The 19783-nt window shown below is 43.1% G+C and overlaps 1 protein-coding gene across 6 annotated transcripts in view; it reads left to right on the top strand.

The window, feature by feature from the left end:
- The window catches only part of GK (glycerol kinase), a 78390-nt gene that overhangs the window by 50956 nt on the left and 7651 nt on the right, over positions 1–19783 (top strand). For all 6 annotated transcript variants that reach the window (XM_047076038.1, XM_047076042.1, XM_047076041.1 and 3 more), the window contains 7 exons: positions 201–281; positions 12342–12420; positions 13197–13293; positions 13849–13933; positions 15158–15278; positions 15402–15545; positions 18146–18226. In XM_047076038.1, coding sequence (XP_046931994.1) covers positions 201–281; positions 12342–12420; positions 13197–13293; positions 13849–13933; positions 15158–15278; positions 15402–15545; positions 18146–18226 — 688 coding nt within the window. The remainder of the gene's footprint in view (positions 1–200; positions 282–12341; positions 12421–13196; positions 13294–13848; positions 13934–15157; positions 15279–15401; positions 15546–18145; positions 18227–19783) is intronic.

The raw sequence follows: 19783 nt of genomic DNA on the forward strand, positions 1-19783 counted from the left end.
CTGGAGCAAGAGATAAGCTTTTTATACTGTTTTAAGTGTACTGTCCTTAATACTAGTAATTTTAGCTGTTTAGATTTATTTTTTTAATTGTTACATATTTATTGAATTGTTTTCTACCTGGTTCCTCTTAGCTTTTCCAAATAGTCTTCTGCCAACCTGTTAATTTCTTGGCGGCTGAAGTATTTTTCTGTGTCCCGCAGTGTGTGTTTTCTGAACACGGCCTTCTGACCACAGTGGCTTACAAGCTCGGCAGAGACAAGCCGGTGTATTATGCGTTGGAAGTAAGTACCTCTCAATCAGTGTGGATAACATGACGAACAGTCACAGCCAGGGAGAGTCACAGTGCTTCCTAACACCTTTTCTGGTAAATTTTCATAGATGATAAGACTGGGAAAAAAAAAAAAACAACCTCATTTTTTTTTTTCTTGGCATTTGGTTAAGTGGAAGGAACCTGGCAGTGAGCTGGGGTCAGCACTCCCAGGGGATCTGGAGGACGTCGGCTCCTGGATCTTTTGCCGGTCACTTGAGGCACCTTGCAGCCGCTTGGCACGGTGTAAGATTTTCTGTCCGTGAAGTTCAGTGCAGGTGTTGACTTGCTCGCCAGTATTCCCGTCAGCTGGAAAATGCTGTGTTTTTTGTAACTGCAGTGACCCGGTGTTCCAAAGAGCACCACCGGGGGCAAACGCAGATGAATTCCCTCCATGTGTCTCCCCATAAAAATAAATTTTGTCTCACATTTTGACGTGGGAAAGAAAGTGAGGAGACTGATGCCAGTTTTCAGTGGAAGCGTTTCTTCCGAATACATTTGTCAATCCTAGTAGGAATATATCAGCCTAAGCCTGTAGGGCATGGTGAATTTGTATTAGGAACATTAGTAACTTTTCTAGATAAGGTCGAAGAAGCAGTACTCTTTTTATAAAATCAGGTACGTTCCTTTTTTTCTAAAGATTTTATTTATTTATTTACTTACTTACTTACTTACTTACTTATTTAGGGGAGAGTGTGAGCAGGGGAGAGGTAGAGAGAGGGGGACAGAGGATCTGAAGCGGGCTCTGCGCTGACAGGCTGACTGCAGTCAACGCGACATGGGGCTCGGAGTCACGAACTGTGAGATCATGACCTGAGCCGAATCCGGACAGTTAACCGACTGAGCCACCCAGGCGCCCCTACAGTTCATTGTAAATGGCTCCCTTGTAATGTATAAATATACAATGGATCTGAAGATTTACTGAGGCTTCTTTCCTAAAGGATCTGATGATAATTTGGTCACAAGCGTTAGACTTCTGTTTAGAGTTCAAACATTGTATTAGTTGCTATGCCTAGAGCACAAAGAATTTTCGGGTTTTTTCTTGCCCCCCTCCCTGCATAAGCACTGTGCTCTCTCCCCCAACCCCTTTTCTATGGATAATAGAAACATTTAGGAATAATAACGGTATCCTATCATTTCTCAGAAGTTAAATTCCTACAAGCCCTGTTCTGCTCTGTTTCCTGCTGTGCAAAGTGCTTATTAGTACAGCGCTGGGCACATCAGATATGTACTATCTGATAAATGTCACCCTATAGCAATTAAGTAAGCCGAACAGCTTAAAGAGTCTTTTCCCCTTATACTGGAGACAGTCGCTTAGAATTATAGATGCCTTAGACCTGGAAAGGGATGCTGCGATAGGGCTTACCTGGTTTCAACTTCCCTCCCAATATGAAGAATCTTCTTTCCCTCACCGATAGCCTTCCAACTTCTGTTTGAAGATGGCACCCAAAAAGGCTCCTTAGACGTAGATCAGCTGTCAAAAGCATTCAAATACTAACAGGCACCTGTCGGTTTTTCTGGGTCTTCTTGCTCTAGGATAAACTCCTCCAGTGCCCTGATGTCATACAGTTTCTGGATCCTTTCTAGTTCTGGACTCCCTTCATTAGATGCATTCCAATTTGTCGGCATCTTCCAGAATGGAATAGAATATTCCGCATGTAGTCAGACCTGTACTCACTAGTGTGATTTGTTCCTCTCTGACCATAAACACTGCTTTTGCCACTCTAACCTGAGAGTTCATTCATTTAGTCTAATAACCCCACCATATCATCGCCTCCGGGAGCAGATGTTAAAATATCTGGCACTTTCTCAAATGACTCCTTATCAAGCCAAGTCCTCTCCATTCCGTATTTGGGCAGATCTTGCTTTTTTCCTTAAGTCATCTCTACACCCAACACGCGGCTTGAACTCAGACCCCGAGATCAAGAGTCACATGCTCTCATGACTGAGCCAGCCGGGCGTCCCTGCAGATCTTTTGTTAATCTGAATTCAGGTCTTTGCTTCTTCCTGTTAAATTTCATGATAGTGATTTCAGCCTATTGTGACATTGTGGGTTCCTTTTCACTCTTTGTTATTTTTCCAGCTTTGCCTCATCTGGAGACTTAACAGGCACATGCTTTATGATTTTGTTTCAATCCGTGTAATTTTTTTAAAAGATTCAGAGAATTTGAAAGCTGACACGGCCAGTAGTAGATCAGATGACAACAGGCTTCCCTACCCCCTCACAAGGAATTTGAGAGTCAGAAGTGAAATCGGAGTCACTTGGCCAAATTAACTTTTGAAAGCTAGTAAGTAGCAGATCCAGGATGCAAATTCAGGTTATTAGACGTCAAAATCTAGACCCCCTGGGCCACCCACTGTGCCATCGCCGTTCTCCTGAGTCCGGTGTTCTTTTCACTGCATCTCAGGTCACTTCTTTCGTCTCCTAACCTAGCAGCCTGAGCCACAACATGTACACTTACACACACACACACACACACACACACACACACACACACACACGTTCACAGTAGTAGATAGGATTTTGTTTTCTGTGTCTTCTTTCTTTTCAGTTAACAGACATGTAAAAACATTGAAGCAGACCAAATGAGAGGGCAAAGGAGAAAGCTACCTTGGGAAAACTTTTTCTCACTACATTCCTGCTAATTCCAGTGGGTCACACCACTTCCATGTTTCGTAAGTGCTTACAGAGTATATAGTTGATGATCATTGCTTTAATTTGACAGATTGTTGTTAGGCTTGGCGACCTGAGGTATTAAAATTTCACTTTGTGGGGCACCTGGATGGCTCAGTCAGTTAAGTGTCCGACTTCGGCTCAGGTCACGATCTCACGGTTCGTGAGTTGGAGCCCTGTGCCGGGCTCTGGGCTGACGGCTCAGAGCCTGCAGCCTGCTTCGGATTCTGGGTCTCCCTCTCTCTCTGCCCCTCCCCTGCTCGACTCTGTCTCTCTCTCCTTCAAAATAAATAAACATTAAAAAAATTTATTTAAAAAATCTATAAAAAAAATTTCACTTTGCATTTTTTAAAAACTGAAACGATAGCTGTGTACCTCACATCTTTTAGTCTTCCACTGTCCCTCTGCTGATTTGGAAGGAACATAATGCATTTCTCTGTGCTTTTGTTTTTGGGTTTCATTTCTTTTGTGGGCACCTTTAAACTTTTTAAAAAAATTTTTTTAGTGTTTATTTTTTTAGACAGAGGCAAAGCATGAGCAGGGGAGGGACAGAGAGAGAGAGAGAGACAGAGAGACAGAGGATCTGAAGTTCAAACTTGACCTGAGCCGAAGTCAGACACTCAACTGACTGAGCCATCCAGGCGCCCCAGCACCTTTTCATTTTTAAGATGTTACTTAACTATATATTTTCCTAACTGTGTTTATAGTTGTTTAGTATTTATTTTTAACGTCCCACCCATGATGATGACCTTGAATGCTTTTCCTCTGTCACCTCCAACAGCAATCATGTCATTGAGCTTAGTAAAGTTTTCATTTCCCCTTTTTCTTAAACATGCAGGAATAAGTTCTGTTTTCTTTCTAGTCCATTGTATATCATACTTATTGGCTTACTTTATCATTTTCTGTGTCCACTGTCATTTCTTTGGGGTGATACTTTTCGTGGCCCTACCCCCATTTTTTCCTTGCAGAGGGCCATCCTTTTGTAGTTCTCTTACTCAGAATCTGAGGTAGTAAGGTCTAGTCCTTTTAGGTTTGTCTGTATTTTTTTTTTAACGTTTATCTATTTTGAGCGAGAGAGAAAAGGTGTGAGTGGGGGACGGGCGGAGAGAGAGAATCTGAAACAGGCTCCATGCTCCGCACCGGAGCCCGACCTGGGTCTCAATCTTCGGACTGTGAGATGGACCTGAGCTGAAATCAAGAGTTGGATGCTTGGGGCGCCTGGGTGGCTCAGTCAGTTAAGTGTCCAACTACAGCTCAGGTCATGATCTCGCGTTTCATGGGTTCGAGCCCCTCCTCGGGCTCTGTGCTGATAGCTCGGAGCCTGGAGCCTGCTTCAGATTCTGCGTCTCCCTCTTTCTCTCCCCCTTCCCCATTCCCACTGTCACTCTCGCTCCCTCGAAAATAAATAAACGTTAAAAAATTAAAAAAAAAAAAGAGTTGGATGACTTAACCGACTGAGCCCCCCAAGCGCCCCAAGTTTATCTTTATTTTGCCCTCTCTCTGGGGTGGGTACAGAATCTTAGACGAAAGACTTGTTTCTCCAGCATCTTTCTAACATCATTGAACACCGTTGAACGTGTAACATCATCGAAGTTCTCCGGTTTTCCTATGATGTGCCTGGGTTTGGATTTGATTTCACTCATCTTGTTAGATAAACTGGATACAAGTCTGTCTCGAGGTCTGAGAAATCTTCAGCAGTTGTCTCTTTTAAACACTGCTACTCTACCATTGCCACTGCCCTCTTCTGTGACTGCTAGCGTATGGGTGTTGGAACCCTTCAACCCAGCCTCGATGTCCCTGAACCGCTCTTTTACGTATTTTTCATCCCTTGGCTTCTCTGCGCTGCATCTCCAGGGAGCTACTCACTACCTACCTTACATTCCAAATCCTCTCTTTAGAACAAAACAAAAACTGTTTCTATTGTGAAATATGAAACACGTACAGAAGGATGCATAACAGACCAAAGTACAGCTTGACAAATGATTATAAGGAGAAGGCCCAGGTCGGGAAACAGAACACCGCCCCCAGCCAGGACCCCCTGTGCGCCCCTCCCACCCCCAGCCTCTCCCTGTCCCCTAGGGGAACCAGCGTCCTGGCTTTTATTACAATCACTTCCTTACTTTTCTTTAGAGTTCCGACACTTACTATGCGCAACCTTGAACCCCGAAGTTGAGTTTTGCGTGTTTTCAATACTTTATATATTAAAAAATATAAAAGAGAAAGTGAGAGAGATCAAGTCATACAGTATGTATCCTTTGATGTGGCTTCTTGCGCTCAGTATCACATCTGTGAGGCTCGTCCGCGTTGTTACACAGAGCTGGGATAGCACTCCTTTTTGTTACCAAACGAAAATGCCACGGTTTAGTATTTATCCAACTGTCGACGACCTTTCAGTTGTTTTCTGTTTTCGTCTATGATGAAAAATGCTACCGTGAACAATTTTGTATACATCTCCTGTGTACGTATTTCTGTAGGAGTAGAATTTGTAGGCAGTAGATTATGAGTATCTTCCCTCTGAGTAGATAAACGCAAACCAGTTTTCACACCAAAGGCATCAAGTTACACTGTCATGGGCAGTGTATGGGAACGCTGCCTCCTCTCTTCCGTCTATTCTAGAGTTGATCCCACCTATTACATTCTTTTTTTTTTAATACTTATTTTTGAGAGAGACAGAGACTGAGAGAGAGAGAGAGAGAGAGAGACTGGGGGAGGGGTAGAGAGAGCAGGAGACACGGAATCCGGAGCAGACTCCAGCCTCCGAGCTGTCAGCACAGAGCCCTACTCCGGGCTCGAACCCACAAACTGTGAGATCACAACCTGAGCCAAAACCAAGAGCCAGATGCTTAACCACCCGAGCCACCCAGGTGCTCTGCCGGGTTGTTTTTTTTTTTTTTAATGTTTATTCTTGAGAGAGAGAGACAGAGCGTGAGTGGGCGAGGGGCATAGAGAGAGAGAGAGAGATGGAGACACAGAATCCAAAGCAAGCTTCAGGCTCTGAGCTGTCAGCACAGAGCCTGTCGTGGGGCTCGAACCCACAAACCGTGAGATCATGACCTGAGCCGAAGTCGGACGCTTAAACAACAGAGCCACCCAGGCACCCCAAGCCCCTCCAAGATTTTTAACTGGTTATTTGTTCATATCCACCTGATTTTATTTTGCTTGTCTTTTCTTTTGATTCATAATTTAATGGCTGTTTTTTAACATAGAAATCGTGCCTTAATTTATCTCTTTGAATGCTTTCAGCACTTACTCTAAAGTCTTTGTCAGAGTGGAGTGAATTTTTTTTAATTTTTTTAATGTTTATTTATTTTTGAGAGAGACAGAGACAGAATGCGAGTGGTTTAGGGGCAGAGAGAGAGGGAGACACAGAATCCGAAGCAGCCTCCATGCTCCGAGCTGTCAGCACAGAGCCCGACGCGGGGCTCGAACTCCCGAGCTGTGAGATCATGGCCTGAGCCGAAGTCGGACACTCAACCGACTGAGCCACCCAGGCGCTCCAGAGTGGGGTGAATTCTTTTCCAGCTGTTAAGTTTAGTTTGCTGGTTTCCTGATAATAGATTTCTTCGTGTGTCTTGAAACTTTTACTTCTAGTCTCATGTATTAAAGCCACAGCCTTCGTCAGCCCGTAGTTCTCCCCACACAAGCGGGAGAGCGCCACCTAGCCCTTGGCGTCAGGCACTGAAGCCGATGCTATTCCTTGTGTCACTCAAGACATTTGGGACCCTTTTCCTCTGGAGGAGCCGGGTCCCGGCCACCACTCCTGCCTCCTGACGCATACAGAAAACTTAAGCAGAACCTTGCGGTCTCAAGCCCCGTGCAGTTGGTGCATTTCTCTTTCTGTCCACATCCACCGCCGCTCTGCATCTGAGTCAGCACATGCTGTTTTGGTGTTCCCTTTTTACATTTTGCCCTGTTATCCTCTGTGTCTAGAACAGAGAGAGGGGATTTTTAAAGTGCAAACTCACCATTTCTGATGTGGACATCACCAAGAGAATTCTTTTTCTTTCTCCCTGCTCCCTGGCATGTGACGCCTCCAGGCCCGACGTGTTACCATCTCTAAGCTCCAATTTTCGTTATTGGTGCAAAGGAATTGGGGCACGTGATCCTTGAGTTGTTCTAAAACTTTCAACTCCTACTACACCGCTTTAATTTGTCCCACTCTTTCACTAGAAAATTTCCCTTTGCTTTAAAGATTTTTTATTTTTAAGCAATCTCTACACCCGATGTGGGGCTCAAACTCTACAGCCCCGAGGTCAAGAGTCCCACGCTGCACCCACTGAGCCAGCCAGGCGCCCCCACTAGAACATTTTTCTTGGTGGCGGGAGAGGCTGAAGCAAACCGGAGCATTTGTGTGGTTCCGCCCTTTCTCTGCCACCTGCTCATAGGACCCACCTGCCTTAAGCCATGCTTCTCTCTTTCCTCGTTTATCTTCTTCCAAGTATTATTTCACACACAAAAAAAATCCTTTTGGGGGCCTTTAGTATTTCTGAGGTTGATCTCGCTTAGGATCTGAGACCTCCCTGTTCTGTACTCTGTCACCGGGATGCCAGTTCCCCGGGTCCGCGATGCCTGTCTGGTTCCCCATCTCTTGGAGTGGACTGCCACGTAGGAGATACTTAATCAGTATTGTCGACAAACCAAATCTTAGGCCATTTTTTCTCCGTTTAAATATGAGCTTCGGGGGCACCGGGGTGGCTTAGTCAGTTGTGTGTTCGGCTCTCGATTTGGGCTCAGGTCATGACGTCACGGTCGTGGGATCGAGCCCCATATCGGGCACCGTGCTGAGCATGGAAACTTTAGACGTGGAGAATCTCCAAAATAAATAAATAAATCTGAAAATAAGTATGAGCTTCGAATAGGGCTTCCCTGTATGCCCCCCTTGGTTTCTTTAAATGTCCCCTGTCCCATCTCTTTCGTACGATTTATGATGATAGTGTGGAGACTTCTGTTTTAGACTCTTTCAGCCTTCTTAACGCCAGATAATCATTTGTGTTATAAGCCTGTGTTCTTCTCTATTGCTGTATAACAATTTAATCACAAATATAAGCGGCTTGCAACCATACCCGTTTGTCTCACAAGGCTACAGTCAAGGTGTCGGCTGAGGCTATGGTCTCGTCCAACACTCTCTCTCCTTCCAGGCCCGCTCACTCGGATTATCAGCTGAATTCGGGTCCTCGTGGTTGTAGGGCTGAGGGCTTCCGTTTCTTGGTAGTTGGGAGCCAAAGGCTGCCCTCGGCTCTTAGAGGCCGCCTGCAGTTTCTTCTCATGTGAAGACCCACCAGAGGACCCCTGATAATCTTATTTGGCTTCCTCCCGTACACTTCCCTCACACGCATCCAATCGCCTCTGACGCGCACTACTGGTTGGAAGCATGTCCTAAGTCCCACCGTGCTCAGGGAGAGAGGATCGCACGCCAGCACGAGCACCAGGAGGGGGGGACGGTGGAGGAGGCCGCCTTCATTAAGAATCTGCCTGCCACGGCCTGGAAACGTTGTTTCCGGACTTGAGTAACGTACTTTCTTGGGAAGTATACTTTCTGAACCGTAAACGCTGTTTATCTTCACTCCCTAACTTGTTACTGAAGCATTAATAGTATCGATTACATTTTAAAAATGATGTTGTTCCCCCCCTTTACCTCTAGGTTCCCGTTCTCTCTTCTACGCAATTAAAAATGCTGTGGACTTAGATTTTACATTTGTGATCTTACACAAATTAGCACATTATAAATTATGTACGTAGCGATACGTGTTACTGTCGCATACAGAAAGCTTTGTTTCCTGTGCCTAATGGATGATTTTAAGCGATTTATGGATAATCTTAATTTCACGTAATTTTTCTTCATACCCTCTGTTTTTAGCCATAACTGCCTCACATCCTGAAATGTGTCCTTTACACAGATACTATTCGTGGCTATGGCATGCATGGCGAGGAGCTCTTGAGAAGTATATTTGTCTGCTATGACACTGTATTAGATCTGCCTCATTACTTTTTTTACAGTTTAATTCTTTATTTTAGAGAGAGTGAGAGCACATGTGAGCTGGGGAGAGGGGCAAAGGGAGGGAGGGAGAGAGAGAGAGAGAATGAATCTAAAGCAGGCCCCACCCTCAGTACAGAGCCTGATGCGGGTCTTGATCCCATGACCCTGGGATCATGACCTGAGCCAAAAATCAGCAGTCAGACGCTCAACTGACTGAGCCACCCAGGCGCCCCTACATCATTGTTCTTAATTCACTCTTCCCGTAGCCTGTTTTTTAAGCTTCCACTTTCCAGGCTATGTATCTAGTATCAAGATTTATTCCTCTTGTCCTGTTCATCATTTCATTTATTTTTCTTTCTACCCTCTCATCTCTGTTAATGTCTTTCTTAGGGTACGACTGGCTTGCGTGCACCTTTCCCATAGGTCATATCTTAGAGTGCATTCCTATCTGTAGATGATGCTCTGAAGTACTGAATCTTTATATGTAGGACATGACTGAGCGGAACTTAATTGATAGCAAGCAGACAGTCACCTTCTATCTGTCGTGTTAGCTTTCTGTTCCTGTGCTCCTCTTCCCGCCCATCTTGAAAGCATTACGGCACCTTCCGCTTTATCCCCTGCCTCTGAATGCGAAAGACCACATCTTTGCTCAGTGTGGAGGTTTCTCTCATTTTTAATTAATTCTTTAGAAGGCCAGCGAATACCATGTATTCTATCCTGGCACCAAAACGATATTCTTCTTTCAGATAAGTGTTTTCAACCTACCTCTTATTTTCTTATATTACATTTATTTTTCACTTACAACTAAACAGCCCTGTACGTTCCTGATGACCAGATTTAAAATAATGTTCTTCTGGAGCTTTGATAGTAACTTTGTATTTTTTTTTTCCTTTGGTTTCAATCTAAGCAATGCCCTCTGGTCCACAACCAGTTCTTTTTGTTAAAACCTTGACAGTCCTTTTCCTAAAACCGTATTGCTTCCTCTCAAAAAAAAAAAAAAAAAACCAAAAAATATTCAAGCCTATAACATCCTGCCTTTTCCATGGAAATGAGGTACATCGGCATTTGGATTCCCAACGTATGAACCTCCGCTAGCTAACGGCCCCAAAACCCCTCCGCTAGACTTCTAAGCACAGTAGTTGTTTAAAGTTCATAGTTTACTCCCTGAAACTATTGAAAATGTATGCATTTCTTGGTCAGATATGATGTGCGGCCAGTGTCTTTTGAGAGTATCAGGAGGACACCTGTTTTTCCAATCAGATGTACAACAGTGTGGTCCACTGGGAACGGGTGGCTATTGAGCCCTTGAAACGTGGCTAGTCCACATTGAGATGTGGTGTAAGCGTAAAATACATACCTGATTTCCAAGACTTCGTGAACAAATATCAAATACCTCAGTAATGTTTATATTGAGTCCACGTTGCAGTCATAATATTTTAATATATTCGCTTAAATGTATTAGAATTAATTTAACCTGTTCATTTTACTTTTTCAATATGGTAACTGCAAACTTAAATTACATACGTGGCTCACATTGTATTTCTTCCAAACCTCGTTGGTCTGGAAAATCTTACGCATTTACTTGTCTTTAGCAACTACTATCTCTGAATTTTTTGCTCCTGAAGGAAATTCGAGAGTAAATTCTGAAGTCTCTCTGAGCAAAAAAAATTCACTTAGTTTTCCTTGATGGTTCCACTAAGGACCTAAATATATAACATATCAAAGTTAGGAAGTGTATCGAAAACTTTGCCAGAGGGAGACGGTGGGTTAGAGTCTTACATACCTCACCTACCTTGGTATGTGTTGAATTTTTTCCCCATCTTCAAAACCTGATTAAATTTGCACATCAATGTCAACTCTCTTCCTCAGCAATTTTTTATAGCTAAAAAGCCAGTGTATAAAGAGGACAGTAGCAGTGTTCTGCAGTTTTGCAGTAACATGTAGTGACTTACTCTCATAGAAGCTCTGAATGACAGAATGAATCAACGTACGCTACATCTCGTTTGTTTACAGCCTGGAAATTGACAGCAAGAGGGGGTGACCATTTGTAATTCACTTAACTAAACTGGAGGCAGGGTCGTAGGCAACAGATAAAAACATTCTGCTTCCTGCACTTAATATCACCTGATACTTGGGTTTGGGGTAACTCTGTGGAAAAAATTTACATTAATAGCCTGAATGAAATGAAAAGTCAGAACCAAAGAACTTTTTTTGGAATTCCTAACGGTTTGTGCTGGTCATTTTTTCGCCCCTCAAGATCTTTTTACAATAGCTTTATTGAGATATAATTCGCCTATCACACGATTCATCCTTTTAAAGTAGACAGTTTGTTGGTTTTCAGTATATTCGGTCACGCGCCCGTCACCACAATCCAACATTAAAACATTTTCATCACCCCAAAGAATAACCCCACCACCCCAACCCTCAGCAACCCCTAATCTACTCTTCGTCTCTGTGGATTTGCTTATTCTGGACATTTCACATCAATGGAATCATACACTTTATGGTCTTTTGTGACCGTCTCCTTTCACTTAGCGTAATAGTTTCAAGCTTAATGTTGTAGTAGAACCTCATTCCTTCTTGTGTGAGCAAGTAATATTCCATTGTATGGATATACTATATTTGTCCATTCATCAATCAGTGGAATTTGGATTATACTTTTTCAACACAGAAACAAATGATGAAGGTAATATTTACATTCGGTACTAACCTTCCCCTGCATTCTCCTATCGAGCCTCATCGTAGTTTAAGCAGGTGTTAGTATAGTCACCATGATTTTCTAGGTGACGGAGAGGAGGCTCACTAAGCCTAATCTGCCTAAGATCGCACAGCAGTTAAGAGCTCGAACTTGGACCCAAAGCCTGTTCGTCCGGCTCCAAAGCACATGTTTTCTTCCTTGTTGCCACAGCCCCCTCTCCCTCCCCCGGCTGGCTCCGTCCCTTAGTGGTTTTGTTGAGTTATTACTTTGTAGTTTCTTGGCTAACTTTGCTATTGTTGCTTGATTTAATATACTGTTAGATACAGCAAATGGGCTTGAAAAATCCTGTTAATGTGGCCTCTCCTGATAACTCAGTGGATAAGGCGGGAATGTTTTCGGGGTGATAATATACCTCATAGTTTAGCAACAGTACATAGAACAACAGATCGTAGAGGCCCAAGGGTGTACTGGGGGGCTCACTTCTTTTCCCTAGCTCATGAAAAATGTCGGTAATGACCTGTATGAAACCATGTTTGCATTAATAGACCTAGTTTATGATATTTGTAAGAGCCCCAACGTCGAAACTTTTAAATTGTATCCATCTTGTCATACATAGAGAAATACTTAATAAAATCTTTTTATAGTGAAAATATAAATTCTCTCTCGGATTCCTTTTCTTTCGTAGGGTTCTGTAGCCATAGCTGGTGCTGTTATTCGCTGGCTGAGGGATAATCTTGGAATTATAAAGAGCTCAGAGGAAATCGGTGAGTATGTTCCAACAAAGGATTAGGATCTAAATAATGGAAATTTTTACCTTTGCTTTGTGTGAATACTTGTGATTTGAGCCATATGTGACATTAAATGAAATGAATTCCTATTATGAGTTTGATTTATACACAAAAGACTCTTTTGTGAAGATTTATAAAACAACAAATTGACATAAATAGTGATGGTTATTCATAAACTGGCAAGGTAGGGCATAAAAACTACCCAAGTGTAAAATCCAACAGCAAAGATTGCCAGAATCTGCAGGTAAAGTGGTCCATTTAAATTTATCTGATGAGAAGGAGCTTTACCTCTGAGATTAGAGTGAGCGTTAAAACCCCAGTGCCTATCATTTAAGTAGTAATATGGCAATTTCCCATCTACGGATAATTATGTGATCTCATTACCCTCTCTTTCATCTACTTGTTTACTTCAGCCCGAAGGGGGGGACAATCAGAAACACATTGTGGACTGGGGACGCCCTGGAGGCCGCTTTTTTATCTCCTAGTCAACAACCTTAAAAAGAGTGGAAATGAGTTACGATACCTTAATGAAAGCAATCCAGCTCCTTTACTTCTCGGTGCGGTGCGGGCAAATTGGTTCTCGCCCCTCCTCGCTTAGTGCCAGAATTAGGAACATTGTGCCGCACTAGTGAGTAAGAAATCAAAAGCCGTATCCTCATTTTTTATACAGCTGTGTTTATTGACTAAAATAATAGAATATATTAGAGTAATTTTTGTTTTTCTCCCCCCCCCCCTTTTTTTTTTAATGTTAGAAAAACTTGCTAAAGAAGTAGGTACTTCTTACGGCTGCTATTTCGTCCCTGCGTTTTCAGGGCTGTATGCGCCTTACTGGGAGCCCAGTGCCAGAGGGTAAGAACTGCATGCGAGGTATGCTTTTGTGGGTCTTGATTTATTTACTCAAGTCACTGATGACTTAGTTCCTAGTTTCCTATCTATTTTCAAATGATTTTAAAGTGTCGAGGAAACCTCTTCTGTTTGGAGAGCATAACTTCAGAACCTTTAAATTCCGAGAGGTTACAAATCATCTGACAATAAGGCCCTGCCTGCCACGTCCATGTTCATGTCAGTGTTGTGATCATTTATCTTCAAGGCATCTGCAAGCTACGCACAAGGGACATCGTCCAAATGAATTCTGATTTGGTGTTATGTTATTGTCATCTGTTCATCAGGATCCTCGACTTTTTCCTATGTGGATACAGGATTGCGGACTATATGACTTTTCCAAGCTGCTCCGTGTTTATGTCCGTTTTTTTTTTTATGTGCTTTTTTTCCCCCCTGAACATCTGTATCTACCGAGGTCAACCTTTCCATACTCAGGACATTTCAGATTGGTGACTCGTTTACTCCACTCTAATCTTACAAGTCTTTTTTTTTAATCTTACAACTCTTTGTGTGTGTTTTTAGGATCATCTGTGGACTCACTCAGTTCACCAATAAATGCCATATTGCTTTTGCTGCATTAGAAGCTGTTTGTTTCCAAACCCGGGAGGTAATAATATGGGCTTTTTTCTTGTGCTTAATGTGCTTTTGTCACTCTTAAACAAATTATATATTAATGCTGAACGTTTATTAAATAACGTAAATGTATTAAATTATCAGAGGTGCCTGGGTGGCTCATTCGGTTAAGCATCTGACTCTTGATTTCTGCCCAGGTCATGATCTCACTGTTTGGTGAGTTTGAGCCCCACGTCGGTCTCTGCACTGACCCTGAAGAGCCTGCTTGAGATTCTCTCTCTCTCTCTCTCTCTCTCTCTCTCTCTCTCTCTCCCCCCGCTCCTCCCCTGCTCGCAAATTTTTTCCTCTTTTTCTTAGCTGTCATTACCTTTTTTAAAATGTTTATTATTTTTGAGAGAGAGAGAGAGAGTGCGTGTAAGCAGGGGAGGGGCAGAGAGAGAGAGAGACAGACCATCCAAAGCAGGCTCTCCAATGACAGCAGACACCCTGATGCAGTGCTTGAACGACTGAGCCACCCAGGCGCCCTGCTGCCATAACCTTTGGAATTCCTATTATCCGCCAGGTGCTGGGTGTTTGACCCTTGCGGGGGGTGGGGGGGCGGATGCTGAGTGGTACATGTTAGGCAAAGGAAATGAATAGCTCAAACATAGGCATCGAGGCAGGAAACCAGGGTGCAAAATTGAGGTGTTTGGCATGGCTGGCTCTAAGGGTGAGGGCAGAGGTGTAGTGAGGGAAAAGATCGGTGTGTCTAGATCAAGGAAGGCTTGGAAGACCAAAATAAGAAATCTACATTTTCTTTATATATATGATTTATTGTCAAGTTGGCTAACATACAGCGTATATACCATGTGCTCTTGGTTTGGGGGTAGATTCCCCTGGTTCATCGCTTACACACAACACCCGGTGCTCATCCCAGCAAGTACCCTCCTCAATGCCCATCACCCATTTCCCCCTCCCCCCCACCCCTCCATCGTCCCTCAGTTTGTTCTCTGTTTTTAAGAGTCTCTTACGGTTTGTCTCCCTCCGTCTCTGAAACTATTTTTTTCCCCTTCCCTTCCCCCATGGTCTTCTGTTTTGTTTCTCAAGTTCCGCATACGAGTGGAAACATACGATATCTGTCTTTCTCTGACAGGAAATCTAAATTTTATTCTGTAGACTTTGGGAAGCTCTTGATCAGAAGACTGCCATTTTCAGAGATGTTACTACGAAGTAGCAGTTTAATTATGCTCATTATGTTCCTTGCGTTGGTTTCTTTAAGATTTTGGATGCCATGAACCGCGACTGTGGAATACCACTCAGCCACCTGCAGGTAGACGGAGGGATGACCAACAACAAAATCCTTATGCAGCTACAAGCAGACATTCTGTACATCCCAGTAGGTCAGTAAGCGTTGGGTCCTTTACATGCCAAAAGTAGTATTTCTTTTGCAAGAACGGGTTTTTTAGGCGTAGGGAGCTGCGAAGATGCTGATGAAAGCTGTTGCTGTTGCCCTCTTCCCTCAGTGAAGCCCTCGATGCCCGAAACAACCGCCCTGGGAGCTGCCATGGCAGCGGGGGCTGCGGAAGGAGTTGGTGTTTGGAGCCTCGAGCCCGAGGATTTGTCAGCGGTTACGATGGAGCGGTTTGAACCCCAGATCAATGCTGAGGGTATGTGTAAAAGATGGAAATTTAGGGGTCTTGATCTTGCAGTCGTGAGTTCGAGCTCCCACGTTGGGTGTAGAGATTACTTAAAAATCAATTGTTTTTAAAAATGAAAATGTAATGGTATCCTGTGGAGGGGACCTTAGTGAGAGAGAGTTTGCCTTTGTGTTTGTTGTGGGTTAAGACACTAAGTAAAATAGCAAACACCACTGTGTTAGATTGGCTACGCTGGGTATGGCTGAGAGAAAAAGCTCCTTATGGTTTTAAAATCTTGATTTATCTATTTTGACATGGTGGGGGGGGGGGGACACAAGGGGGGAAAGAGAATCCCAAGCAGATTCCCTGCTCAGTGCGGGACCCGTCACAGGGCTCGATCCCACAAACCGAGATCATGACCTGAGCCCAAATCAAGAGTCGGATGTTCAACCGACTGAGCCACCCCAGCACCCCAGAAGTTCCTTATATTAAAAAAACCTTCCAGAATCCCTTCTTTTGCCATTCACTTCTATTTACAATATTTTCATGCAGAAGGATAACACAGCCAAACTATCAGTTCTAACTTGTTAACAGCCTTTTTTAAAAGTAAGAAGGGAGATAACTGACCATCTTTTGGTGCCAGGGGCCTAGTTTTAGGACATGATTAGCTAGGCTAAGGGCCATTCTGGTAACTCTTAAGCACAGCAGGCCTAGCCCGACAAAAGTAGCAACAATGTACATAAGTGAGCCTTAAATACCTAAATACCTGACTCACTCTTATAACAAACTAAGCTCTGACGGACACCTTTATTAAAATATAGTGGTGCATCTCTCAGGTTGAAATAAACGTGAGTATAAAGATAAGGTTTTATATATATTGTGGCAGGATCCCCTCCCTAAGGAAAGAAAGAAAACAAAAAAGCCTCAAAGCAACCTGGTTATATGCGTATGTGACAACATCCCTCGCGACCTTGTAACACGAAACCATTTCATCAGACTGCATGTTTGTGTGTTACCACATATGGGAGACAAAGAAGTGAATATATAAAAAACTACGCCACGTGGCATTCGGGGCTCAGTTCTTCGGGTACTACCCCAACTGAGCGGTGCTGGCATGAGTCAAGTTGCTTCCTGGGAAGAAAAGCCTCGATGTCATGACTCTCTGCGCGAGAATCCTGCTGCAATATTGAATTTGGTTTTAGAACTTTTTTTAAAAACTTAGTGTAATAGAGCATCCAAGTGGCTTTTACACTACTGGGAAATAAGCTTCCAAATGTACCTGTGTGTAATTTTCTGGAAGCCTAAGCCAGCGCTGCTGAATTTTATTCCTTTCCACAGATGAGAAAATGGATTGTAACACTAGTAATTTTATAGTCAGACGGTATACCATATAACTCAGTGTAGAAATGTGTTTCGAAATCTGATGTTCTATATGTAGGTAATTTTTAACTTTTCACATTGCATGAAATGTGGAGTTCAAAACATTTTTCTACTTCTGAACAAAATCATTTTTTGAGTAAACAATCGTCAGAGTGAGTATATGGCCTCGAGATGCTAATCCCACTCTTTAGCAAGGAAGTTTTGACCAGAGAGTCTCTTGTTTTCTGAGGAGAGCCTTCTTTGCTATTTTTTTTGGCCTTGGCCCAGAGTGGGTCAGTTAGGTCAGCTGTCCTTCCCTTCGCCAGCCCTACTCCTCTCCCCACAGCAAACAATGCACGTGCGCGCGCGCACACACACACGTGCGTGATGGGCATCTACGTATAAACAGTTCATTCTCCAGGAAACTTTTTTTTTTAGAGCTGAGTACAGGCCAGAAATTGCGACATGGGGATATAGAGCTGAACAAGAGCAAGTCTTCGCCCTTCAGGAGACTCCTGGATCTTGGGAGAGGCAGACAAAGCCATGACAGTTGACTGTGGTCAGCTGACAGCCTGAAGTGTGAACTGCTGTGGGAAGACAGAGGAGGGGCATAGTGGGGCCCTGGAAAGCTTTCTAAAGCAAGTGATATTTGAGCAGCGTCGCCCAGGTGTCACAGGCTTCAGGTGCTACAGAAAGGCTGGGAGGCCTGACAGGGACGCACCGGTGGCCATTTTTGTTTAGTTCTCTTATCGTGGATTTCCTTCTTACAGAAACCCTGCCTCACAGGAATGTAATTTGAATCTTGTGAGAAATCCATACTTGTTCAGTCCTTCGGCTAGACCAAAAGTAATTCTCCTTCTAGTCTTAACATATTCCAGTATACCCTGTATCCCACATCCCCCCCCCCCACCGTACCCCCTGAAAAAAGATAAAAGACGTCAAATGGGATTTCCCTTTCTAATTCGTCACTACTTGTTTGTGAGTGGCCTGGTCCTCCCAGGTAGCCTGTGTCCCAGCCTCCCTCCACCTGCACACCATGCTGAATTTGAATTGCCCCTTAACCTTCCAAGCGTGCGTCTCTCCCAGTCCCTGGCCGTCGCCAGCACCCGTACTCTCCTGAGTCTGAGTTCTGGTAAAGCCCCCCATGCGAGGGGCTTTACTTTAATACGTGTCACAATTTGTTCAAAATGCTGAGTGAACATGAGTATGGTGTGTAGAATAGCTCAGTAAACTACTTTCAGACTTATGTGTTTCCCACCTTCTATTTCTAGAAAGTGAAATTCGGTACTCTACGTGGAAGAAAGCTGTGATGAAGTCAGTGGGTTGGGTCACAACTCAGTCTTCAGAAAGTGGTAAAAATGTTTTTATTATTCTTGCCGCTTTGTCTTAGTGCGTTAAATAACTTATTTAAGTGTCTAACCGTTTACACTTTGCAAGGCTGCTATGAAGAAAATCAGTGGCTTCTGTCCAGAGTTTCTAACATTTTCAGAACACTTTAGAGATGTAGGTTATCAGGTTGATATATACATAGTTAATTGTGTCCTGCCTGTTTTTTCCTTATTAAGTTTATTCCTGGGACTTCAGTGGATAATTTAGTTTTCTAAAAGTAAAATGATTTCTTTCTCCTCAATGAAAAAGAAAATCAACTAGATTCTTCTTTTTATTTCTTTTTTTCACTTAGTGTCTTCTTTTATCTTTTTGGGGGGCTGTCTTAATGACCTGAACCAACCAAAACTTACATTAATTGCTCAATCTATGTCACTACTTCCTAGGCTGATTCCAAGTTCTTAGCGAATGTACATTGGGCTAGAGAGGAGGAAATGTACCAAACTGTAAATTAGAAGTGTCATAACAGATTGGGAAATGCTCTTGGCAGAAAATACAGGACCATTTTTTTCAGTCCCTTAAGCAGGCAGGTATTGGGCTTAAGTAAACCATTTAGTTGTAAAACAGACTTAAGCTGCTGTTACTATGCGCTCGATCATTAAACAGGCTTGAACACATCTTTAACGTGCTATAATATTTTAATTCTTTGCTAAATGCAAGATTTAGAACATCGTGAATAGAATGATGTCCAGTAATATATTGAAGCACATACTTTAAGAGAGAAGAGTTTATAAATGAAATATTACCTGCCTTCTAACCCAAAAAGTGAGCGTAGATCCACTTTCAATGTATCTGGCTTTTAGGAAATGCTTCCTGAAACCATGTGTTACCACAGATCACTGATCTGTATTTTCAGTCCTGGGCGTTCCTACCTGCAGCTTTTTTTTTTTTCTCCTAAATAAGCTTAATATCCTTTTTCTTTAAGTCTTTTGTTCTTAGACACACTTCGTTTTATAAGGTGGTGGCAAAGCTTTTCTTACTATACCTTTTGCAATTTTGAGACCCTTTGTAATTAAACCTCTCAATCATAAGTATTTTCCTAGCACAGTGCTACTTGCTGTGCAAGATATAACATACATGCACCCTGATTTCTTTTATTTTCTAGTTGTCCTTAATCAATGGCTAATGAGAAGTTGAGTCATATGATTTCTCTGACTCGTATTTTATTTTATTTCATTTTTTAATGTTCATTTATTTTTGAGAGAGAGAGAGACAGAGACAGAGTGTGAGCAGGGGAGGGGCAGAGAGAGAGGAAGACACAGAATCCGATGCAGGCTCCAGGCTCCGAGCTGTCAGCACAGAGTTCGACACGGGGCTCACACCCATAAACCGCGAGATCATGATCTGAGCTGAAGTCAGACACTTAATTGACTGAGCCACCCAGGTGCCCCTGGATTTTTTTTTAAATAGCACAGTCATCCCTGTGTCCCTCCCTGCACCACAGTGCGAGACACACACACACACACACACACACACACACACACACACACACTCACTTCTTAGTAGCAGTTGAAGATAAAATT

The sequence above is a fragment of the Lynx rufus genome, unplaced genomic scaffold (genome assembly GCF_022079265.1).
Source record: "Lynx rufus isolate CCGP_SWC_20201006 ecotype Redwood Valley unplaced genomic scaffold, mLynRuf1.p SCAF_14, whole genome shotgun sequence".
Lineage (NCBI taxonomy): Eukaryota > Metazoa > Chordata > Mammalia > Carnivora > Felidae > Lynx > Lynx rufus.